Source organism: Malaclemys terrapin, chromosome 1 (assembly GCF_027887155.1).
Source record: "Malaclemys terrapin pileata isolate rMalTer1 chromosome 1, rMalTer1.hap1, whole genome shotgun sequence".
Taxonomy (NCBI): Eukaryota; Metazoa; Chordata; order Testudines; family Emydidae; genus Malaclemys; species Malaclemys terrapin.
This window is the reverse complement of record NC_071505.1, coordinates 297,869,743-297,896,378: the sequence shown is the minus strand read 5'-3', so window position 1 is coordinate 297,896,378 and position 26,636 is coordinate 297,869,743. Positions and strand designations below refer to the sequence as shown.

General features: G+C 40.3%; 1 protein-coding gene across 3 annotated transcripts; it reads right to left on the bottom strand.

Moving 5' to 3' along the window:
* Window positions 1–214: 214 nt before the first annotated feature.
* Window positions 215–25,813, bottom strand: VPS36 (vacuolar protein sorting 36 homolog). 3 transcript variants are annotated; one of them, XM_054015211.1, is made up of 14 exons: window positions 25,513–25,813; window positions 24,541–24,609; window positions 18,895–18,965; window positions 16,999–17,113; window positions 15,967–16,056; window positions 14,013–14,099; window positions 9,563–9,595; window positions 9,368–9,445; window positions 8,682–8,816; window positions 7,529–7,594; window positions 6,816–6,880; window positions 5,800–5,866; window positions 2,735–2,811; window positions 215–2,652 (listed from the first exon to the last, which is right to left on the bottom strand). In XM_054015211.1, the coding sequence occupies exons 1-14, from the start codon at window positions 25,606–25,608 to the stop codon at window positions 2,559–2,561; spliced, it is 1,143 nt and encodes a 380-aa protein (XP_053871186.1). In that variant the 5' UTR covers window positions 25,609–25,813; the 3' UTR covers window positions 215–2,558. The 3 variants fall into 3 exon arrangements, with proteins under 3 accessions (XP_053871186.1, XP_053871185.1, XP_053871187.1); XM_054015210.1 differs by having other exon boundaries at window positions 5,800–5,884; window positions 25,513–25,812; XM_054015212.1 differs by lacking the exon at window positions 25,513–25,813 and adding an exon at window positions 25,228–25,318 and having other exon boundaries at window positions 5,800–5,884.
* Window positions 25,814–26,636: the final 823 nt, after the last annotated feature.

The following is a 26,636-nucleotide window of genomic DNA, read 5'->3' as shown; positions in this document are numbered from 1 at the left end:
GCGGAAGTATACACTTCCTGATGGAAGTGTGATAAGGCACTTCTGCTGAGATGTGTCTAACCACTACATTCCAGCAAAAGATACATAGTATCTTATCCTTAAGGATACAATCTGAGACAGTGAACATTTAAAAACGTATCCTACCAAACTGCCAGGCCTCTGACTTGTGGCTTCAAAGTTCCCCCAAAGCATTTAGAAAACAGAAATAGACAAATTAAGAAAATCATTTTATTTTTATTACTTTGTGGCAACAATTTTCTAATATATACAATTAAATTCTAAATAAGCAACATAATTTAACCCATGGAGTTTTCTCTCCCTATACAAAGAAAAAGGACCTATCTTGAAAAAAGGCCAAGGAAGTACCATAAGGCTAAAGCTAAGATGTATGTTGTACCATTATTGCTCAACTGAGACAAACTAAGGGCTCTATATGGGTTATTCCTGAGTAGGGGAATGGATGCTAGGAGTGTAAATTTGGTACTTTCATCATGGCTGTGGAGAGGAAAAGCTGCCCCCTTATGAAGAAGGTTTCAGCCACCTAAACCAGTGGATCTTTTCCTAACATTCGTGGCTCTCCAGCGAAACACTGACAGCAAGAACATCCACTTCAGGTGTCTTCTCTGCCTCTCAGTTCTTCAACTCTTTGAGAGTACATTGTCCGGAGTAACTTGTACTGATCTGTCCTGTTTACTGGGGGGAGGTGATAAAAGAGAATGTCGTGGAGTTCAACTGGTCCCTTCTTCCCCACCCATAAATCTGGATCCCTACAAAGCTGCTGCAGAGAGAGTACAGAGCATTGAGAATGCCCTGATACCAGTTCTTCCCCGTGTAATTCCTTTCCCTGCCTGATCAATGAGTTTTGGCTCCCCTCCACTTGAGGAAATGCAAGGAGAACAGTGCCCTAAGAGAGCACGGCATGACAGCTAACTAGGGAAATGTACTAGGGGACAGCATGTCTTCGCTCCAAACGAGCATCCTACAAGAGCCTGCAATGAAGGTGTGGGAGAGGAACCAAGGCAAATTTACAGCAGAGGTACATGGGAAAACAAACAGGTAAACAGTAACTTTTCATACCTCTATCAAAAACATGAGCCTGAGCAGCCCTTCAACCTTGACCAAGCTGTGGTGATATTGTAAGATTTCTAGAAATATTTTCAGACAATTAAAAGAACCTCTCTCTGTCCTTTCTTTTAACTTCCATCTGATTATTACTGCCATATCTTTAATTCAAAGCTACATCAATGTGGTGTTCATCCAAACTCTGAACTGAATTCTGCAATAATATATCATAACTCGTTATGTGGGAAGCTTAAGTCATGTGGGCCTCTGACACCACTTACCATCGTCTATGTAACTTTAGCTCTTCTAAAACATATAACTAATATACAAATCCACAGGGGTTACAGAAAGTTAGGGCTGTGTAACTGAATTCTGTAAATCCACAGCATAGGTAAAACCAAAGGATTTATACCTCTTGACTGTTAAACATGAGGGTTTTCTGTTCCTCCTTTTAATATTAAAACACTGGTTTCTGCAGACTAAGGATATGCAAGTTAACAAACAGTCTCTCCAAGACAGACACACGGTAGGCAGCTTTGATCAATGACTTTTCTTTAGAAGTGCAAAAGGAAAAACAGGTCATTATGCTGCTGGACAGGATGCAGTGACAGAATAATTGATTTCCCTCAACACTATCTAAAGGAGCTGGCAAAAGCACACACAAACAGCAACATAATGAAGCTTTTTTGGGGAGGGAGAGCAAAGAAAGGAGGAACTCTGCACTCACAATACTTCTTGTCTATTTAGCATTAGACATGACACATTAAACACTATGTTTTCCAGATTTTCATAACATAGGTTAGTCTCTATTAAGGCAGGTCATTTATATCTATAAAGAATTCCCTGGGCTTCGACTCTCAAAATTTGGGATCCTTGCTAGGAAAATTTTTTATAGTTCCTGGGAAAAGGGAGCATTCAATATTGATTTGTTCCTCAGACCTCAACATTCATAAACCATGTCACATTTCTCATCCCTATGGATATATGTCTCTGATCTGAACTCACAGACACACAAAATATACTGAAGTTGGAGAGTACGGAGAGGAAGCTTGCTTTGGCATGTACACACTTCTATTTCCTTGCTATCATCTGTATGCAGTAAATGACAGTGTTCTATGTTCTGTCTGCCTTTGCAAACAGACCACAAAAGGATATTTCCTCCACTTTAACTCTTGTGAAATCATCTCACTTCTCCTGAAGTAAAAAGATAAATGGACTATAGCGTAAAACTTACGCTGAGTACGTGTATGTTAGCTTGCCAATTTGAGATCAGATGATTTTGACTCCATGATTCCTGTTACTTTCTGTAACATTCCTCTCCATTCCAAATAGGACCACTCAGCATTTGAAATAGCTGAAAAAGCTTTTTCATCACAATATTCACCACTGTCTTGATTAACAAAGCAAAATCTTAAAATCTGTCATTTGAAGGGCTTCCCCTTCTGCTCTCTTGTGTTCAACCATTACATGATAAACATGCATGAAATACAATATCGTTAACTTTGTGTCATAAATAAGTTTGGATAGAATCTCAAGCCTTCCACTGAATCATCTCTGCAAAGATGGCCCATCTTTTCAGCTAGAAGCAGCCTGAAGAAAGAGAAAGAACATTTGTAATATTTGGTAAGGGCAAAATGATAATCAAGGAGTTATTAAAAATTATCATAGTTACCTCTCTTTGGCTAAAAGAACAGACATCCCCACAAGCTTGGCAAACTCTTCGGCTGTAAGAGAACCCTTTTCAGATACCTATCAGAGAGAAAAACATGGCATTAAAATAGTGTTGATCTTTTCCTTTCTACTACAGAATGAAAGAATTTTCTCCATTATTTTAGTTCAGTCTCTGTTCAGAGGGTTAACTGTTACAAATTGGTAACAAATACCTAGTGAAGACTACTGCTTTATCTGCATTTTTGTTTAAAGACAAAAAATAAGCAATTTTCGTCCAATACACTATCTAGCGTTCCGGAAGTGTGCTAAGTATGAAAAAAGAAGAACGCAGAAAAGGATAGGAACTAGTCAAACAAATGAAACCTATATGCATCCGAAGAAGTGGGCTGTAGTCCACGAAAGCTTATGCTCTAATAAATTTGTTAGTCTCTAAGGTGCTACAAGTACTCCTGTTCTTTTTGCAGATACAGACTAACTCGGCTGCTACTCTGAAAAATGAAACCGTGTGTGTGTGTGTGTGTACACATGTACGTGTAAAGATAACATGGGAGAAGTGGGTAGGGAAAAAATAGCCCATAAATAGCAATATACTTGTGCAATCAATAGTTATAAAGCACAGTCACACTAAGTCTTCCCTAAGTGATTTTGTAAACAATGAAGTTTGGAAAAGGAAATGAAAGGCATCAAAGTTGGAGGGTCTTCAGTTTAGAAGCTGAAGTCACCCAGAAGGAGGTGGGGAATTGGGATTAATTAATTCAAAAAGCCCACTGCTGGTACTAACTTGTGAAAACCAGCATTCCATTAGGTCCCAGGACTTTGGCAGGCCCAAGAGAAGCCAGGTTTTCATGCGAATGAATTGTCCTTATATTTCTCCATTATTGTAGGTTCAAGCAGCCTTCCACACCCACACATCCATGCCTTCCTCCTGCGACCCTCATCATTTGAGGGATTTATTCTGCATTATCCATTGCAATTTCTAATTATGTTGGTTATCCTTTACAGACTCTCATATCAAAGTAGGCCCTATATTTAGATGTGGTAAAGCTAAACCATTGAAACTTAGGGGTGAAACACAGAGCATACTGAGTAGATTGCACAACTTACTATGACCCCTGGGTCATTATAATTTTCCTTCCCAACCACCTATCCCAAATGACTTCAGCTTCTATGTTGTTGATCCCTTTGATTCTCCTACCTCACCTGACACTCAAACCATTCCATGCCCATTTCAAACCCCACACTGGCTTCCTCTCATCTTCCCTCAAAAACCAATCTTACTGTATCTTACTGCACTTGGAAAGCTATACACAAGTGTGCTCCTAACTAATTTCCAATATCGTTTCTACCTCCTTTCCCCCTTATCACCTTCCCCCGCCCCACTCACACCTCACTCTTGTTCCTTTTGCAACCTTATCCCACTTGTCTCTTCTTCAACGCCTATATCCCTGAGGATTCCTTTTCTTGGAAGACATCCATCTTTCTTAATTCAAGTCCGTTCCTCACAGCACATTTGTCTATGAAGCCTAGTGTTATGTCAAAAAACGACACCACTTTGTGATAAATCCATTTTCTCCACTGTGTGTCTGACCTTATTTATAATGTCCATGTGTCTGCTTAAAGCTGCCTGAAGAAGGGACTGTGTTTTTTTTACAATGCTGAGCACACTTGCTGAAGACAACAAATTAATACATCATCACCATAAAATTGACTAAAAACAAAAGGAGAACCAATGAGTCTATTTTCTTGAAAGAAATGCAGAAAATTAACAAAAATGCATTAAATGTCCTAAAAGAAATCAGAATTTAAATATTTCAGTCTTGATAATCAAAGGTGTTATTTGCATTACAGCTATGGCATTTGTTTTGAGAAAGTATTTGATGTTTAAAAGTGTCCCTTTTAATGAAGGAACATAGTTCTGCACATTTGGTTTTATATACATTTTCTGAGGAGTCCATGTCAAGTCTCAAGAGCAAAGGTGCATCTGGTAGTACTAAATTTTCTAATTTGACAGGACTATTTTCTTTTGGAAACACCGACATGTAGCCTTCTGAGCTTGTGAAAATTAAGAGTGTTCTATAACATGCAAGGGAAACACAGCAGATGATGTGGCAGTAACAGCATTTCAGGTATCAAAATGGATCAGAACCAGTATCGGCTAACTATATTGTGCTCTACTACTCCTTTTTAATGAATCAAAGCTACCTCTATGCAGTACCCTCTAACACAGGCAGTCTCCTCAAAGTAACAAACTCAATGTAAAATATATATTGCACATACTATGTTCTGTTACCGTATAAAAGCAAAAATAAGCACACATTCCATACCTACATTTAATATCTGCTTTCAATCAAACTAAACACAGTCAGAAGCCCAATTTAGTTAGTTAATGTATGGGCCAAATACCATGCCATCAAATAAACTCTTCCTACTATGCAAAAGAATTGGGGAAGGACTTTAAGGTAATGAAGTCTGACAAGAGCTCTAAGAGAGATTTATTCCTTGAGGAGTGAACAGTTATCTAGAGCAGGTCTATACTACAGCACTACATCAGCGCAGCATGTCTGGTGTAGACATGCTCTGCCAACAGGAGAGCACTCTTCTGTCGACATAATTACTCCACCTTGGCGAGAAGCGGAAGCTATATTAGTGGTAGAGCATCTCCTGCTAGCGCTGGTGTGGACAGCACAAGACTTCTCTGCCTGGCCGGGGGTGGGTGGCGGAGAGAGAGAGAGAGAGAGAGAGAGAGAGAGTGTGTGTGTGTGTGTGTGTGTGTTGGCGGGGGGTGTGAAAGAGGACAGGACGGGATGGACATGCAGGGTTTTTCACATCCCTAAGCGATGTAAGTTAGAGTGACTTAAGTGGTAGTGTAGACCTGCCCTAAGATGAATGTGTGTACAGCTCTCTGAAGATGAAAAATGCTAAGTACAAAATATTGTTTTAGGATTTTGGAAGTGGAAAATTTTGTGTTTCAAAAGCTCAAAAGGAAATCCTGTACCTCAAGTTTTATACCTAATGTGTCTAAGTTTCCCTACAGACAGATTACTGGAGGAAATGAAGTTCACATACTGTCTCTAAAGCAGAAGCCACCATTTCCTCTTCATTGTGGGACTGGAGCTCAATCACCATTACACCGCTGTCAAATAGACGAAGCCTAAAAATCAAAGGGAAAAGACCAAAAAAACCCAAATCTGCAAATCAACAACGGAAAAACGTGTGTATTTTAGCAGTCTCTTAGTTTCATACATCTAACGTGATAACATGTCAACCAATCTATTGTAATAACTAAAAGAAAAAAATTGAAAAAACGAAACTGAACAACATAAAAATCAACTGCTGAATCTTCACAAATGAAAACAGAAGAATAATTAACTGAACAAAGTGAACAAAGATATTAGCGATGCACCAGAGTGGTTTTATTTTCACATCCTGAAAATATACGTTTGGCAGATAAAACCCCAGGAACTTAAATTGTATTTTTTAGGGATCACATAATTTAGTTTTGCATGAAACGTAAGTTTTGTTCATGCTGTAAAACAATGGTGGACATATGTATGTGTTAGTGTTATTAACTGCACCTGAAGAAAGACCCTGTGAAACTATTTCTGAAGGTCACATCTCTGGAAAGGAAGGATGGTCCAATAGGTAGGGTGCAACCCTGGGACATTAGAAATCTGGGTTCAATTCCCTCCTCATTATCTGTGTGACCTTGGGCAAATAACTTAGTTTCTCAGTGCCTCAGTTCCTCATTCCTAAAATGGAGGCAATCCTTACCTATCTCACAGGGGTGTTATGAGGATAAACATATATTAAAGAGTACAAGGTGCTCACAAAGTACAGCAAAAGGGTCCTTGTAAGTTGGATCAACAGACAAGTGATATTTATGAACTTAAAGGAAATTACATAGGAAATTGAATGAATACTGACTGACCTCTTAGAAGATTAAGTAACACACAGAAATAGGTTCACATTTTACACTAAAATGGATTTTGGAAGGTAAGGCATTTCACAAGACTGGTCTGTGCAAGGGACTCAAGGGTCCACAGTTGACAATTTATTTAGAAATGCACATGAAGGACTCTTACCTTAGGGGTAATTTCAGTGCCACTAGCATCTTACAAGCATTTACTAAATCTTCTGGAGAGAGCAACTATTTAAAAACAAGAACATATTTACTCACATTTTACATGTTAAATACACAGTATCATACACAGAAGCAAAACAGACAACTACAGATGAAAAAAATAACAGAACAAGCAACGATGTAGTGCATGACTGCATTTTCGCCTTTCATCTTTCCCTCCCCCCCCACCCCACGTCCTACAGCCTTCTCTCACCCTTACACTCCATTTTCTGTTCTCTTCTTATTCTTCTCTACATTACTCTGTTCATGACTTCTCTCTTCAGGTAATTTATTTGATTACTGGTCCTCCCACCCCCTTTTATTATTTCTGTGTCTGTCCCTCCTGTTATTTTGCCTGTTTTTGTATGTTTCATTTTCTTATGCTAGCTCTCATCCTCCTTTATTGGTACTACAGGAGTGGCACATCAGAATGACATACTATGGAAGATGGCCAAAGATTAAATATTAGCGGGGGGAGGGAGAAGGGAAGGGAGAACCTCCCCTGCCCCCCCCCCCCAAAGCTCCATTTTCCATTACAAGAACAGCAATTCATCCATCATTTTAAGGAGTTGGACTGCATGTGGTGGACAGTTAAAGATTTGTTTGACACTTCTTTCTTTAAAGTACCTTCTCAAGCAGATTTTGTCAAAGAATACCACAGAATCAGTCCCTTACCTCCAATCCCCGAGCCCGGTTTACCAGACAATACACCTCTGTAAGTGACATTATTCCCCCTCGTTCCTGTGGAAACATGAGGCCAATAAGTGAAATAGTATTAACCTAGAACACAGAGCACACTATTTTGCATATAATAAAACATTTGGATGGATGAAAGTTTTAAGCAACACGTGACATATTAAAGCAGAGAAGATAAACTATGAGCTTGATTTAAAAACCTACACAGACAAGACCAATGCTATCTAAAATATAGGTCAGTGTTCAAACTGTAATTTTCTTTAATAATTTCAAACAGCAGAATACTAATTCTAAAATTCAAGAATTATGAATTATTTCAAGGTTAAAATACACGTTAGAGTAAAAGTACATGGAATTTCATTATATTAAATCTATTAACCAATTTATCAAGCTTCTGTTTTTTGAACTTACAGGGTCATAATGTAAGGTAAAAAAATCTAAAGAGATAGTATGTGAGTTTCACATACATATTGAATGTGCACATTCTTTTTCAAAGAGGCAAGCTTCAGATACATTAAAAACTGAAATTTTATTGAATTAAATAGAAAAATTGATAATAAAATCTGTATAGTAGCCAGCATTATAGCAGTGATATATATGAAGTTTACATTGAAACTGTTATTTGTAGGTTTCAGAGTTGGAATCCATTGTGCTTAATGGAGCTGCTCATACTTTTGAGTCAAGGAAGGCAACTTTTATTGGTTTATGGATTATTCATTTATTCAAAGTTAGCATTGCAACCATATAGATCAGAAACATATTTTTTAAAATAATAGCTTAGATTCAGAAGCACTATTCTGTGGCAAGGGGTAAATTCTGTAGCCACAGTCGCCAGGAAAAGAGACTGCTAATTCAGACCTATGAAGAACTATCACACAAACTCTGTTATGTGGAAGATGAGAAATCATTACTGCAAATATAAATTCCCATAATTCCTTTTAGATATTTCTGCTGAGAAAGAGAATAAATGTTCTTAAAAGGCAAAATGATGACTCCTCTAAAAGCTGAATTGGAGGTTGCATTACTGAAGTCTTAGATCTTGAAAAGAGACATTGTCAAGGTCCATGATACTGAAATGCATTGCATTAAAAACTCATCTACATGCACAAAAAGAGCATCTCAGGTGCTTTACCTCTAGTGGTGCCTGTAGTATTCCAGCTAGTTGTTTTGCCAGTTGCATATGGTAATGTGTGCCAGATCCATGCGTTTCCCTGGTAACTGGGTTAGCTATACCCATACTCAACAGATAAGACTTAAACCTGATAGTCTACATAAAAAGAAAAGTAAGTTGCATCAGTCATTTCACAGTTCTATTTTTAAAAAAATCTTTTACACTTTTATTTTTATAGTAGACTTCAATGCCTTTTGGGAGATTTGAAAAAATACAATGCCAACTATTGGGCAGAATATAAATTTATCAAAATGGTGGCAAGCTGAACACAAGTCTTCAGAAATTTATAAGGGACACTGAAATCTCCAAAAGAAAACCAGAAAATTGTCGTCTTCTAGTTAATAGAGCCAGCATTTCTGACCCCTTTTAAAGTAAACTAAGTGGGGAAGAGACATGCACATCCTGTAATCATTTCATACTAGTTATTTTTGAAACAAGGTCTCAGACGGACGGACTGTCTTCTCTCCCCACTGCTCGGATATATTGTATAAAGAAATCTTTTCATTAAATAAAAGTTAAGAAACAACGGGACATTAGTAAAATATTATTTACTTACATTATGAATATCACCACAATAGCTGTTTAGTTTACACAGTGATATTTCACAAAATACCTTTTTGTCAAATCTAGAAAGAAAGCATATTTACCTCATCTTCCGTGATGTCACCTTGTTTTTCTTTAATTTTGTTAGCTATTGATTTGGATAACTCCACCATTTCCTTAGCCTACCAAAACACACACAAATATGTCAGATTTCAGCAGTGTATTCAGACACGTTGGTTAAAAGTTAGATAACTGGTATAAATGTAGATAGATGTGCTGGTAAATGTCACATCCCATACCTTTTCCATTAACTTGTTGAGATCTTCAAAAGCCTAAAATGAAAAATTGACATTATAATATAGTCTGCCTAAATAAATTAAATGATTTAAAGAAGTAATTTTTCCAATGATCTTCCCAAACTCCAAGAATTCTGAACAATATTAGGGCACCTAATGCTTTAGACCAGCACGTTTTCATTTCAAACTGTTTAGAGTTTGAAATTCATGCTCTGATTTACAAACAGGCACTTTTCCTTCCCAGAGAGCTTATAATGAAAATCAGACAAGACAAGGACAACAGAAAGTATACAGGAAAGTAAAACAATTCTATGGTTTCCTGCATGGAACACACATACTAATTTCTACTTAATTCTGATTTACAAAATGTAAATAACAGAGCTGGGAGATAAAGTACTGAGAGTTGAAATAAATTAAATTAATCAAGTTTGCCCCTTCTTCCTAAAAACGTGAGGTGTATTTTTTTATTCATACTTATATACATACACACACACACACCCCCCAATAATCTAATTTTGGCCAGTGGAGAGCCCACAGTACAGCTGTGGAAATGCTCATAGTGACATCACAATTCTGCCTTTATCAGTAGGCGTTGCTAAGATAGCAGGCAAGATCACAGTTTATTTGGAAATAACAAGGGAGATGGATTGCTAGGTTCGTTTCTCACCACTCTGAATTGACGAGACATAAAGCTTTGAAAATTATTTGTGGGGAAAATTTATGCATCTAAATACTTGATTCTCAGAAGCAATTAGGTACATAGATGTCTAACTGAGCTAAATTATGCTGACACAAAACAAGATCCCAATTAAGGCTTGTTTGAAATCAGGCTTATGAGATGGATTATTAGATAAAAGGTACCTGTGATATAAGCTGTACTTGCTAGATCTGATAAAAGCAAGGAGAAATTAAAATATTTCTATAAAGTATCAGATTTTTACTACAATGAACTTTTATGGAACTTTTCCACAAAAACCATGTAAAATTTTGGATTTCCATCACAGGACAATGATTTATTTCAGGATTTTTAAAATACAAGTTACTTTAATAAAGCTGTGACGTTCTCAAATATAAAAATTGCTATATGGAGCACATAACACCAGATAAGCCTTTCACTTTTTTCATATTTTATTTCAACAATAAAAAACAAACAAATGCTCTCAGTGTGTTAACAAGTAAGCAGACTTACAATTACATAACAATGACCACCCAGCAGCATAACATACACATGAAAAAGTGAATTTAGCCTGTCAATATATCAATGCCACAGAAAGGCACTTTTACCCTCTCAGGGACATACCTTCAACCCTCCTTCAAAATCTCTTTAATAAATGGCTTTTGCAATGTGTCCAGGTGGTCACTAATTTAGATTATTTTGGACCAAGTGTGTGTGTGAATGCATGTGGGGAGTCCCAGAACCCTAGAACCATCACAGCTAGATCCGTGAGGGCAGCACCTCCCTTTTATAAAGAGGGCAACCCAGCTAGAACACCTCTACAGACCGCAAACGTAGCCAGCCTATGGTCCCAAGCTATCAACGATTTAATAGTCTAATCTGAAGGTAACAAAAGCATGGCTTCTATTTAATTTAAAGATCTACGCAGTAGACTCTTGATAATCCTGAAGAAGAGTTCTGTGTGTAACTCAAAAGCTTGTCTTTTTCACCAACAGAAGTTGGTCCAATAAAAGATATTACCTCACCCAGCTTGTCTCTTCCTAGTCCACATACAATAATTCCTCACTTAACGTTGTAGTTATGTTCCTGAAAAATGCGACTTTAAGTCAAACTAGTTTCCCCATCAGAATGACTGTAAATGGGGGGGTTAGGTTTCAGGGACATTTTTTTTTTGCCATACAGTACAGTACTATAGTTGGGAGGTGCCCCCGCCTTACCCCACACAGGCACAGCCCACTGGCACTGGAGACAATGAGGAAGGCAAGGAGGCTGAAGGTGCTGTAGGCTAGGAGAAGCACGTTGCGCAGCACCAGCGGCAGCTTCCCCTACTCTGCAAGCACCAGGGGCGGGGGGCTCAATCCTCGGCCCACCCATGCCACCCTTTCCCCCAAGCCCCCACCCTTAACCTGCCTCTTTTTCCCTCCCCCCCTTTACTCCGCATGCCGCGTCCTCGCTCCTCCTCCTCCCTCCCCTGCCTCCTGCCCGCGGCAATCATGGCGCGCAGGTTCCCCCTCTTTCCCCTACCTCCTGAACACTGCAAGCCAGCTGATTGCCACAGGCAGGAGGCAGAGGAGGGAGGGGGGAGGTGCACCGCATCCTCGCTCCTCCCCCGTCCCTCCTGCCCGTGGCAATCAGCTGGCTTGTGACATTCAGGGGGCAGGTGAGGGAGGGGGAGCCTGCGTGCCGAGTCCTCGCTCCTCCCCTCTCCCTCCTGAATGCTGCAAGCCAGCTGATTGCCGCAGGCAGGAGGCGGGGGAAGGTGCTGATCTGCGGGGTCTGCCGGTAGGCGGGAGGCGCTGTGCGGGGGGCGTAGGGGAGCTGATGGGGGGCTGCCAGCTGTGGATAAAGCAGGCAGCCAAACAACGTTATAGCAAAGCATTGCACAACTTTAAATGGAGCATGTTCTGTAATTGAGCAGGGACATAAGATCGAAACAATGTTAAGCGAGAGGACGTTAAGTGGGGAGTTACTGTAGTCAAATGACAATCACTCCCCATACATCTTGGCAAAAATTTAATATGGAGTGTTAAAGCAATTATAATATATTCCCATAGAATAATGAATTACCATTGTCAGAGCACAGATATTTGTGATACACTGTCTTTTCTTTTAAAAGTATTTGTTGACATACTTGATAATTTGCCAAATTCAGTAAATTTGTAATGTGTCTCTCAGGCACTAGCATGAATTAAGGAGCTTCTACCATATTGAATTTTAATATCAACAAACAAAAAGCTTTTATATCCAGGCTTTTACTGGTTTAACTCCAATCTCAACAACATGCATGAAAACATCACCCATTAAAAAAAAAATCCTTGACTTAGCTAAATAAACAGCATGTTGTGTATAGTTCCTCCTCTGACCGATTCACTCAGGGCAGGCCTGGAAACAAAGGGGAATGTGCACACACCTAACAGGAACTTCCTCAGATAAACAAAAGGCTAAAGAACTGGATTCTTATCAGCAGTGAACAGCAGATGCAGGAAACCTTTTCGTGGAACCCAGGGCACCACTTTTGAAATTAAGTCATTTATAACATTTAAAGCTGGAGGAAGGCAGGATTTCACAAATCACGTTTTTCCTTTGCTCATACAACTCACACAAATGGATTTCTTTTACTCTCTGACAAAGTCAGTGAGGAAAAAATAACCAGACAATACCTTTTGAATTATATACACAAGTAACTTCATTCATTACCTGCTTCATAAATAGGCAGAAAAACAGAGCAAACAATAAAACCTTTAATGCTAATAATAACTGAAAGATCACAGTAAAAGTGTTCAGAAAGCAGGTACAAATTTCCTGTAAACTGGATCTGTGAGGTCTTTTTTTTATTTTGCAATGTTGTGATACAAACAGTTGCCATCTGAATGAATCTGTTATAGTTAATTTATGAGGACTTCTTGATGTTTCAAATCCATCTCTATTACTGTGACAAAACCAGTATAATCTTCTCTTTATTTGCAATCTCGGGATTGCTCCATTAGATATAGTGTCGAAAGCAGTGTTTCTCAGCTACTGGTCTGTGGACCAGTGCCAGTCCCTGAGATCTCCCTGACACAGTTGAGGAAGGCAGCAAGCCAGTCCCTGTATCAAAAAGGTTGAGAAACACTGGTTGAAAGGATTTTAAGAAGAGGAAGAGAATGAGGTGGGGAGGGGAGGAATAAGCTTCTGTAGTACATGTAATATCTCAAATTCAACTATGGAACTGTTTTTGGGAGAAGTGGTTGTTTTCTCTTTGGCCAATATTTTTGCAGAAATTACTGTGACATCTGATTATTGAACACTTTGCCATGCATAATTATAAACTCAAATTAAAATTTAAAAATATGAATTTCTGTTAGATACATTTACTGTGTAATAATTATTTACATATATAAAACCCCTTTGAACAATACACCTGGTAAATGAATATCTAATCTTCAACTGATCCATAATTAGACCTGCTAAGAGAATAGTCTTATTGGACTGGTCCCTTTCTGTAGAAGGCTCTTTGTTCTGCTTCCCCCATTGAACTTTGCCTTTCAACTGTATTGAAATTCATAAACCCAGAAAGCATTTGGTGCCAATGAATGGCCGCCTTGAAAGGGAGCATTTAAATGAAATATTCTTAAACACCTGGGATAAGCCAGTTAAACAGACATAACTGTAAGTTACACACGTGTAATTGGTTCAGAGTTTTAAAGTTCTCTACAATGAAACAGTACCCCGCTGCATCTAGAAGAAAAAATCTGAGAGAATGCAGGTGGCTGACCTTGAAACTTGAGCAGTATTTACCTCAGAAATGTTTTTGTCAGTCTCTTTTCTCTTCTCTTCTAATTTCCTCTCAATACCTACAATTCCTACAGCCCTTATTCTTCCTGCCTGCAAAAGAAAATAGTTTAAAGAAAAGAAAAGGAAGGAAATATTAAGAGTTCTCTCACCTCCCTGTGAAAGAGTTTATATTTACAACAGAGGAAAATGTCCCACAAAGAACTAAGTAAAATGTAATGATCGTTAATGATCTACAATACATCTAATTTCCTGAATAACATTCCTTAAATCAAGGTCATAGTTTATCTATAACAACTTTTTATAAATAATAAAAATACACTGAATATAGATTTGCTACAGAATACTACATGACAAACACGCTATTTAAACTGTTAGTATAATGATATAGAACATAGCATCTCTTGTATGATAGACAGACAGTAGAGATAAGCTGGTATGCTCAAACTGACGCTTCCCTAGTCTAACTGGAGCAAGCCTAGAGGTAGAGCATTTTCAGTTAGGATCCTGGACTTAGGAAGTTGTTCTCCCCATTGCTCCATCACAGTCTGAATAGGTTTCCCTGAGGGGAGATTTAGAAGGGTACGAGGTTGGACATTCACCGCATTTATTGATAGTGCGTCATACAAATAGTATGTGACACATACATGCAACATATGGGGTGATATCCTTTTACTAAATTGGAGAGTCATATGAAATTTATCAGCCTCTTCCTGGCCTAGCCTCCAGGTCTCTAACTCCACCCTCATTCTCCTTGTCCTCCCCATTGATTTTGACACTCAATAGTACTTTCCTTAAAACCTTGCAAACCCTTGAGTTTCCATCCTCTCCTGGTTCTCTCACCATCTCTCTGCTCATTCTTTTAGATTCTCCAACTCTCTGTGTCCCAAAAGTCTCAGTCCTTGATCCCCTCCTTTTCTTGGTCTACATCTTTTCTTTGGGCAATCTCAGCTGCACACGTGGCTTCAACTACCACCTTTAAATAGATATGTGCAAATCTACCTTTCCATTCCTGACCTATTTCCATCCAATCTGTATTTCAGCCAGTCTCAACATCTTCTCGTAAATGTCTCATGGGCAACTTAAACTTAACATTGCCAAATTCAACTCTCTCCGTCCCCTCCTATTCTCTGTCACCTTTGACAACAGCACCATCCTCCCTGCTGTAACTTATTTATATGATGGCTGTACCCAAAATGTCACCAGCAGTTTCCAAATACAGATATTCCCAAAGAGTTTATAATTTCAAAATACAGAAACAGATGAAGGAAAGCAATCTAATAGGCACACATCCTGAAGATATTCCCAACAATCAAAACTGTCCATTTAAATCATAGCTACTCACACATATGACGCACACAGGCGCCAAACAACTATATTAAAGCAATGTCAAGAGTCTAGAACCCACAAAACCAAGAAAGGGTAAAATTAAGGCTGAAACTCCATCCTTCATCTTCCTTGTGTGTCTCATATTGTAGAAGTTTCTACACAGAATGTGCTTATTTTACATCATGAGTTTCAATACCTAGGCATAATTAAAAGACTACAAATGGCACATCAAACCAAACACCATACTCACTCATAAATTAGAATTTCCTCGCTTCTGTGCCATTCCAAGAATACCATTAACTCTATTTTGAATGCATTTAACTACATAATCTAAGGGGCAGGTTCCCAATTGTGTTGGAGCTCTTCTCAGATGCAGTGAGGACACCCAGCTACTCAGCCCCAGCACAAGGGAGAACTGCAAGAGAACAGCTCCAGTTTATGCCAGTGGAAAAGCAGCCATGGTGGAGTTCCACTCTGCCATGCCCCCTTTCTGACCTCAGAATGCCAGAGGTGAGGGGGGGGAGCTGATGTAGGTGATGGCTATGTTGACAGCACAAAATGGACACAATAGTCTGGAGATCTGAACCTAAGTCTAACATACAGAAGAGAGTATCAAGGATTTAATAAGTACCTGTGGACCTCTGTTAATTTGAATGGTCTGAGACACAGGCATGTTCTCCCATCTCCTCTGTGTCATTTCTTCCGACAACCGTCTATAAAACTGCATATGTTTAAAAAAAAGTCAATCTAAGTTTTGTAGAATATTTTTGAGTATTTTTAACATCAGTGATCAACAAAACAAATTCCACTGAATATCAAATGCCGTAACGTCACATTTATGCTGGACTTTTCATTTTTTAGGATAAAAAATGTTACAAACCATGCAATCATATACATTTCAATGATAGCTGTAACAATTGTTAGTTAAACGTGCATGATTACTTATTTCCATTCTAAACACATTTCCAGACATTCAGAATGTTCCAAAACTTTCACTTAATGAGGCTGAAATTTCCAGGCTCAGTATCTGTCCAAAGGTGCTTTTTAAAAATAAATTTGAGCAATCCAGTTATTATAGATAATCTCATGATAACAGTTATTTACTGTTATCATAAGATTTTGTTAATCCAGCCATGTGGATGGAATTGCAATGGAGTAATTCCATTCATTTAGTTTAGGTTAATGCTAGCTGGTTGTGATGGTTTATTACAGGGGTAGGCAACCTATGGCACAGGTGCCGAAGGTGGCACGCGAGCTGATTTTCAGTGGCACTCACACTGCCCGGGTCCTGGCCACCGGTCCGGGGGGCTCTGCATTTTAATTTAATTTTAAATGAAGCTTCTTAAACATTTTAAAAACCTTATTTACTTTACATACAATAATAGTTTAGTTATATATTATAGATTTATAGAAAGAGACCTTCTAAAAACATTAAAATGTATTATTGGCACGCGAAACCTTAAATTAGAGTGAATAAATGAAGACTCAGCACACTGCTTCTAAAAGGTTGCCAACTCTTGGTTTATAAATTGACAACAGGGCCTCCTACACACACAGTTCCACAGCAAATACTGCAAGTTTAATAGTATCACTAATACAGGGAGAGCAGAAATATTTGTGACAAAACATCCCACCTATATGGTTGCACTGTATGTACACATACCTCAATCTGACCATGTTCTTTGAAAGAAAGTTTGATGTAGGAATATTTGCTGCTCTGGAACGGGCCAGGCTCTTTGTTTGAAGGAGCTGGATGAAGATGAACCACTATTTTGGCACTAAGGAAAGGTGTAGGGAGAGAGCAAGGAGGAGAAAAAAAGATATATCCCTTATTTATAAAATAATATTTCTTAATTGTGCAAGTCAGATTTAAAAGCTTAACCTAGTTCTATATTACCTAAGCCCCCAGAAAACTAATGGTTATTTTACATTCAGAACATCTCAGATAATCCTTCAGGATTTTCATAAAAGTCAAGTACGTTAAATAACGTTAATAATAGAATAATATAAAAGAGAATATTTTATCTCTATACTAGAATTTTCATATTAAAAATACTGTAACCCATAAAAAAAAATGTAAAACCACACTAATAATAAAACACAGGTACAATCAACTCTCAGAAAGGTGATTTAGCATAAATATTAGCAGTTCAAACAAAGATTTCTGAAAAATAAATTGAACTACAAACTGTCAAGTGGTACCTTTGATTAAGGCTTCCAACCTGCAACATAACCCCCAAAGGCTTTACAGTGATTCATAGCTGCTGCCCAAACACACTATCTTTCTCATGGAAATAAAAAGGTCTCGATATTATGTTTAACCTATCTAAACATGTGTGTCAGCAGAAGAATTTGCATATGAATTCATCCAAAACCAACATACTAGGCTAACATATGCATGAAAGCAACATGGTTTAGAATGAAGCCCAACAGCAAAACAACTCATGAACAAGCACAGTTTCGGCAAATATAATAGCCCATCTCACTTCATCACAATAATGCTATTATTCTTGTCCAGCTTTAATAATATATCTATTTTGTCAATACTCTTATTTAGTCACATCCTCTAGCACGAGATCTCGCAAGCCCCAGTGTATGGTTCTACTGGGATAATGTCTCCCCGCAGGCTGCAGCAATTTGATCTGCTTATAACATCCAGGACACAGACATAAGCAGATGTAGACCAGACAAACTTCTTCATAAAAGCTTTATTTTTCCTTCGGTGTTAACTTCTCTCTTATTGCATCAGTATCATACAGCTCTAATTAGCTGTCAAGTGAGAGGGCCCCAGTTATTGGTCTTTCCTTCAGAATCAATTAGATGGTGGTGTAAGTTACATCTGCTGAGAACTGAGCAGGATGGTCCTCTGCTGGGTTCCTACCCCCAACCAGCCTTGCAGAGCACGAGACCTGTCTGAGACCTAAGTTTGAACATTAGCCTGTCACCACGGCACTGCTGATTAAGTGAGATAAAACCAATTATTCATTGCTACGAAGCAGAAGACTGAATCACAAACTTAATCACTGATTTCATAATGACCCTCTCCCCTATTTCAATGTTTCCCAAACTTGGGATGCCGTTCGTGTAGGGAAAGCCCCTGGCAGGCCAGGCCTGTTTGTTTACCTGCCGCGTCCGCAGGTCCAGCCGATCGCGGCTCCCACTGGCCGCAGTTCGCTGCTCCAGGCCAATGGGAGCTGCTGAAAGCGGCAGCCAGTATGTCCCTCGGCCCACGCCGCTTCCAGCAGCTCCCATTGGCCTGGAGCAGCGAACCGCGCCCAGTAGGAGCCGCGGTCGGCCGGCCCTGCGGAGGCGGCAGGTAAAGAAACCGGCCCGGCCTGCCAGGGGCTTTCCCTACACAAGCGGCGTCCCAAGTTTGGGAAACACTGCCCTATTTGATCCTTGTATCTTATTGTAAGAGAGGAAGAATGGTCTCATGGATTGTGAATCAGGACATCTATGTTACATTCCTGGGCTCTACCACAGACTTCTTGTGTGATCTTGAGAACGGCACATAACCTATGTGCCTAAGCTTCCAAAGTGATAGAGACACACACCTTACCTTTTTCCTATCCCAGCTGCTTGCTCTTCAATGAAGACAATCTGCGAAAGAGGGATAGCAATGCAGCATTCCTAGAATAAGCAACACAAAATAACTGGAAATTAAAAGCTATTTTCTTGAATGGTTTGTTAAAAAACAAACCAAAAACACATTTTTGTCCTCTTAATAAATAACAAAAGTCAACAGTGCTAATTTTTGTAGGAGGTTCTCCCAAAAGCCATTTCATATAGAAGATGATGCTGGTTGCAATAGAAAATTATCCTTACACTACTATTTAAAAAGGAATTTAAACTGAAAACTAAAAAGTGAACATGAAGTTATAATTGTTAAATAATCAGACAAGAAAGGGACTTAGGACTGACACAATGTCCTTATCTTAGCCACTGGGTTTCTAGGCATTTTAGGTAGTATACAAATTGATTATTATTTGTAGAGTGGTCAGAAAGAATTAGATGCTTCACATACAGGTAAGTCAAGGACCCAACTACAAAGATCTTACACACTGGCATCATGCAGACAAAGACAATGACAAAAGGTAACAATTGCTTCTTGTAGATAACCCATTTTTTAACTTCCTAAATCCAAAAACAGTTGAACTGACTAGAAGTGTAAAGGTCTCCTTGCAGGTTACACCCCACTGATAAGATATTCTGATAAAGAAGCAAAAGGAGGCGATACAGACAGACAGCTGGGTTAAGCATGCAGTGGGAGTCTGAGATCACAGAATTTATTTGTACTTATTTTCTAATGCCCAACATTCTCATTAACACCAGCTTAGAACAACACAGCTATGCACCAAACTAGGAAGAATTCAGTATTTAGTATTTTGGAAATCACAGCGTTTTCCTGTACTGACCAAATACATATGGTACGTGACCATATAGCAGCTATAAAACGCTGCTGCTGTTTGTCACAGTTTTGTTTTCACAGAAGATGCAGTATCTAAAAATAATGATCAGTGGGGATATTACTAAAGTAGCCTGACATTTCCCATTATGAGACCCTGTTTTCTGCTTATAACTTTGACAAACTTTAACCATTTGGGCTGAAATGTTCTGTGCTGTCTCACTCAGGTTGAATTACTTTGGAAAATTTCAGCCAAAACAGTTTAGCTGTTTCTTAAAACAAGGTTATGGAAAAAATATATTGTTTTGCCCATGTTAAAAAATTCTGGAACCTTTCCTTTAAACAGCTCTAGGACCCCTATCTTTTGGAACAGGGACTTGAAATTTGGGTCAGAGATATGCCGTTTGCCATCCTTGTGAAAATCCACCCATACTTAGTTAAGTTACAAGCTTTTGAAGAATCGCAGTTTGCAGATGCTTAGTAGAGACTGTGGAAAAAATAGTATGTCATCATGTATTTAAAGACTATCATAATGCATACCCACAAGGGGGTCAAATTAAGATTGCACAGAAAACCTTAATTCTGGCTTTCCTAACTGAGTGCTTGACTTTGTAACCTTAATAATGTTCTTTTGACAGTTATTTTTGTGGGTAATACTTGTATAAATTTTACAAGTAACATTACTTTGATACCATGTGAAAAAGAAACAACAGAGATAGGGTATGAACAGAACTCAGGACTTCATCAGCTCTGTTTAACTTTCATTTCTGTCAGCATTTTGACTAGTTTTAGGGAGTTTTGTTGCTCCATCCCCCATTGTTCTCATGCTTTTTAAGGTGAGAAAAAGGAAATGGGAAAGGAATTTATGGCATAAGATCCCCTTCCTTGGTAATACCCTGTTCTCAGGGACATTTCAAGGCTGTGACCCAAAGCCTTGCAAACTTGTATGGTTTACAACAGAATTCTAGTCACAACTCCAAAATAAGGATTTTTTTTTTGGTGGCCTCAAAACTTCTTGTTATCCTGTCTTCTAGGGCTTTGTTAAAGAAGATGCTTGCAGTGACAATGGGCTTTTGGGACAGGGACTTCCATCATGATGTTTCTGTTTGATTTTGATCTTCAGGAGTTGTGGATTTCTACTAACTTGAACAATTGGGGATCAGTCTCAAGGATAACAGTTTCTAGTACACAGCCTCAGATTCTCTCTTGCTTTGTATGCTGGGGAAGAGAATAAATCTTACTACCCATCCTTGCCCTTTTCAGCCGTGAGTGTTGATAGTAGAAAAGCAGAATGTGCTTGAACAATAAGAGTAAAGCAGTTGGTATATACCACCGACCAGGATGGTGATTGTGAAATGCTCAGGGAGAAAACACAATAATAATGAGAGATTTCAACTATCCCCATACTGACTGGGTGGGTATATGGCACCTCAGAAAATGATACAGATATAAAATTGCTAGAAACATTAAATGACTGCATCTTGGAGTAGCTTGTCCTGAAACCCACAAGGGAAGAGGAAATTCTTGATTTAGTCCTAAGTTGGAATGCAGGATTTGGTCTAAGAGGTGAAGACAGCTGAACCGCTCAGTAATAGCGACCAAAACGTAATTGAATTTAACATTTTTGTAGGGGGGAAAATGCCAAAGAAACCCAACTTCTAAAAGGGGAACTACACAAAAATGAGGAAGCTAGTCAAACAGAAATGAAAAGGAACAGTCACAAGAGGGAAATGCCTGCAACCAGCATGGAGACTATTAAAAACACCATAATAGAGGCTCAAACTAAATGTACACAGCAAATCAATAAAATAGAGAGACCAAAAAATGCCACCATGGCTAAACATCAGAGTAAAAAAAGGTGGTTAGAGGCAAAAAGGAGTCCTTTAACAACTGGAAGTCAAATCCTAATGAGGAAAATAGAAAGGAGCATAAACTATGGCAACTCAAGTATAAAAGTATAATAAAACAGGCCAAGAAAGAATTTGAAGAGCAGATAGCTAAGTTACTAAGTGGGCTATGAACATGTTGGTAAATTATCTTAAAATTTCCAACCCCAGTTAATCATACAGTGGAGTCGCATCATACGTGCATTTATCTTACACGAATTCAACTATACGCACTCGGCAAAAAAAGAAAAGAAAAATAACAACTTAAATACAGTAGTGCAGGTGATTCCACCCACCATTCCACTCAATGAGCCTATGCCCCGGAATGAGCATGAGATGGGAGACGTGAATCTGCTGTTCCCTCAGTCACTCTCAGTTCCTGCATGCCTCTCATAGTGTGAGCATCTCGCCGCGCTGAGTGTGATTCTAGTGTTTAAAGATACGTATTTTTCGTACAACATGGCCCCTATACGCAAGCCAACTACTTCATCTGGTGCTCAACTGAAGAAACAGCAATCTGTTCCAGTGCTGGAGAAAAAACTGGCTATGTTGGATTTATTGAGAGATGGTATATCGGTCTCCAACGTGGCGCGTAAATATGGCCGCAATGAATCTAGCATCCATGCCATCAAGATTCGAGAGAGAGAAATTCGTCAAGCCATGGCATCAATTGCTCCAATAACTGCTAAGGTGACGAGCCAGGTGCGTGATAAGACTTTAGTGAAGACTGAAAAGGCATTAAACTTATGGCTAGAAGACAATGGCAACACGTTGCGAGAAAAGGCTCTTAGCCTACGCGCTGTTCAAACCTCCTGTTGAAGAGGGACAGCCTGATGATGAGAAGGAATTCAAAGCCAGCCAAGGTTGGCTTAACGGTTTTAGGAACCGCTTCAACCTCAAAAACATGCAGACTACTGGTGAAGCTGCATCTGCCAATGAAGAGGCAGCAAAAGCCTACCCCGAACAATTAAAGAAAATCACAGAAGAAAAGGGCTATCTTCCGGAACAAGTTTTTAATGCTGACGAGACTGGGCTCTTCTGGAAAAAAATGCCCAACCGCAGTTACACTTCGAAACCAGAAAGACAAGCCCCTGGCTTCAAAGCAGCTAAAGACCATGTGATTGTGTTGTTTTGTGGCAACGCTGCTGGGCATTTATAAAGCCAGGCTTGCTCTACAGGGCTGCAAATCCCCGTGCCCTAAAAGGCAAGAACAAAAATCTCCTGCCTGTGTTCCACCAATCAAATAAAAAGGCTTGGGTGACGACAGCCTTATTTCTGGATTGGTTCCACAAGTGTTTCATTCCGAAGGTCAAGCGGTACCTAGAAGAGAAAGGAATTGACTTTAAAGCGTTGCTGATCGTAAACAATGCTCCTTGCCACCCTGAGGCACTCTGGTTTGTGCATAACAATGTTGAAGTCGTCTTTCTTCCTCGCAATACTACCTCCATCCTCCAACCTCTCAACCAAGTCGTGATTCGCTGTTTCAAGGCCACATACACGAGGCTTACATTCTCATGGATACGTAGCACTATGGATGCTGATCCCAATCTTAATGTGATGGAGTGTTGGAAGTCCTTTAACATTGCCGATTGCATCACTTATATTAAACAGGCAATGGATGCAATCAAGCCTGAAACAGACAATGCATGTTGGCAAAACCTATGGAAAGAATGTGTGAATGATTTTAAGGGTTTCCTGACCATTGACAAAGAAGTGACACGCGTTGTTCTGGTGGCTAGGCAAGTGGGCGGTGATGGCTTCGTCGACATCCTTGAGGAAGAAATTGAAGAATTAATTGAGGGCCATAGAGAAACATTGACTAACGAAGAGTTAGAGGAACTGATAAAATTGTCTACAGAAGACAAAGATGATGACGACGAACAGGAAGAGCCAGCAAGTTGGAAGCTTCATAAATTTGCTGAAGTGTTCCAAGCAGCGAAACTCTTGAATGATTTAATTTCTGAATACGATTCCTCTATGGAACGAAGCCTCAAAATTACACACAGTATTATGAACAATTTGAGACCATAACAAGAAATGTTTGAGCAGGTCAAGAGACAACAGCGACAGTTGCCGATCACTATGTTTTTCAAGAAAAAACAACCAACAGCAGATGAGCCTACACAATCAACTTCTCGAGCTGAACCAGAGCCAACCACTTCGTCTACGACTCACTCTCCATCATCCAAGCTCTCCATCACCTCCATCTCCTGGATCAACATCAAGCCCTGATGACCCCCCCCCATAGTGTTGTCAGGGGAAAAGGAAGACTAGTCATTGGAGTGTGTACAGTGCCCATCTTCATCGTCTCATCGTTCATTATACAGGCGCTGTACTAATCATCATCGTTATCATTCATCGTCATCGCATCACCATTGTCATAGTCGTCATATCACCATGATCATTGTCGTCGTAGACTAGCAAGAATATCCAGGATGAATGGTGAATGGTTAGGTTTACTGTTTTTCTTTTTTATTCTTTCATTTTTTCCGTTTCTCTCTCTTTTATGTAATTAAAAATACTGTAAAATTATATTTTGCATATGTACTCTTTATTATATGCTGTACATTACTGTATACATTTATACATATTACTGTACAGGGTTGTATACACAAAACCATGTACAGTATACTGTACTTTATGGGCAATTTAAGGGATTTTCAAGGGTAATTTTGACTATACATGATTTTCGGCTTACGCGCTGACTTTAGAACCTAACCCCCGCGTAAGATGCGACTCCCCTGTATTATATTGCCTCTCCATGTTGGGAGCATAAGGCGCTTACACAGGGAGGAAAAAAGTTTAGTCTCGGAAAAATTAGTTCTTTCTTGCACAGTCGCATCACTAAAAGTTACCTATGGTTTATTATGGAATTTATAGCCAACCCATGTACAAGAACAGATTGGGTACTTACATGATTTTTCAGATCTCTCCAGATCAGTCGGTGTGTGCTAAGTAGCAATACCCCAGTATCAAACTTTACCTAGACCAGAAAAAACAGATACTAAATTAACAACAAATTTAACAAACAAGCTGGGTAAACATTGATGTTTGAAGCATTACACATTGTCATAATATATCACCCTGATTAATCAAATATTTTGAGAACACCCTGTTTTTGCTGGTAGCACAGCGAGCCAAGTTGATGAAGCAACAAAAAGAATTATTACAAAAGGTTAACACAGATATGGACAAACTTCCTTTTCAGCTGTATAAACTCTCCCCCAGGAAACCCGGCAGGATCCTCCCTTCCCTATGGTACCAACGCCCTAGAATATCATTACGTTTCTAACAAGGTTATTGGAGTTTCAGGGTTTTTTGCCCCGCTGGGAGTGCAGACATGCAGCATGCGACAGAGGACTAACGTGGGGTCCCTTCCTGCCCTACATTTCTGTGATTAGGGAAAGGAGTTAAAAACTGAAGTAGCACGTTGGGTGTCCAGTCCGAACCCCTCCCTGACCCACCAGGTGGTTCCATTTCGTCTAGGCACTTTACAGGCTAAAGGAAGAGGGGGTTTGTTCCTGGTCTACCACAAAGCAACCCTCGCATCAAAAACACCCGGCAGGACCTAGCTTCCTGCCCGTAAAAGCGGGGCAGGTACCGCCAGCTCCATCCACTGAGCCGCTGGGGCTGGAAGGGGGGCAGGCGCTGACAGCCCGACCGGCAGAGAGACGCACTGGCTCCGGGGCACACAGCTGGGGGACTCGGCCCATCCCAGAGGCCCTGCGCAGCCAGCGCCAGAGCGGCGCCCAGCTGAGCGGCGGGGGCTCCTGGGCGGGGTGCCCCGGCTGCCCCTCCCCGGGGTACCGGTGGTGATCGCTGGGCCGGGGGGAGGAGGTCAGGATCCTGCCGCCGCCGTTAGGCCCGAGCCGGGCGCTCCCTTTACCTTCTCCTCCCCGTCGTAGAGCCGCACCCCGCGCTGCTGGATCACCAGGGTCTCGTTCATCTCCAGCAGGCCGCTGGCCCACGCGAACCGGTCCATGGCGGCGCCTCACAGCGGCCGGGGACCCCCCGCCACCACCAGGCCACAGCCGCCGCCTCCCCGCCCTCTAGTCCGGCTGCAGCTTCCTCCGGAGTCCTAACCCAGCGCGCTGCGCCCTCTGCTGGCCGCCCTCTGCCCCGCCAGGCCTCGGCGTGTGGGGCCCCAAACCACCCTGTCGCCCCCGCGGCCCAGTGCGGGTGTGACTGTCAGAGCCGCCCCCGAGAGCGCCGGGCAGCGAGGCGACCGCGGGAGAGATGGGCCCGGGAGCCAAGCCGGGCCCCGCAGCTGGATAGGCACTTCCCTAATGCGGGGGGGGGGGGGGGGGGTCATCCCCACACACACTCTGGAGAGAGGCTGGATGCCACAGTGCCTCTCTGGGTCTGAATGTGCCCAAAATTCAGGCACTTGGGCTCCAGGGTCCTGGCTCAATTTCTAGTCCAAGAGCTGTAGATATTAATTGGAGATTGGGCCAAACCAGCCACTTGGAGTCAGAATCTGATACCCTAAAGAAGTTCAGACCCAGATCCAAATTATTCAGCTGGGGGCATATTCTCCATCACACTCCCTCAACTGTGTAGAAATCAACATACAGTAACTCCTTGCTTAACGTTGTAGTTATGTTCCTGAAAAATGCTACTTTAAGCAAAACGATGTTAAGCAAATCCAATTGCCCCATAAGAGTTAATGTAAATAGCGAGGGTTAGGTTCCAGGGACATTTTTTTCACCAGACAAAAGACTCTATACATATATATACACACACACAGTTTTAAACATATATGTTTTAAACACATATACGTTTTAAACAATTTAATACTGTACACAGCAATGATGATTGTGTAGCTTAGTTGAGGTGGTGGAGTCAGAGGGTGGAAGATTTCCCAGGGAATGCCTCACTGCTAAATGATGAATTAGCACTCAGCTGAGCCCTCCAGGGTTAACACGTTGTTAATGTAGCCTCACACTCTACAAGGCAGCACGAATGGAGGGAGGGGAGACAGCAGGGCAGACAGAGACAGAGCCACACACA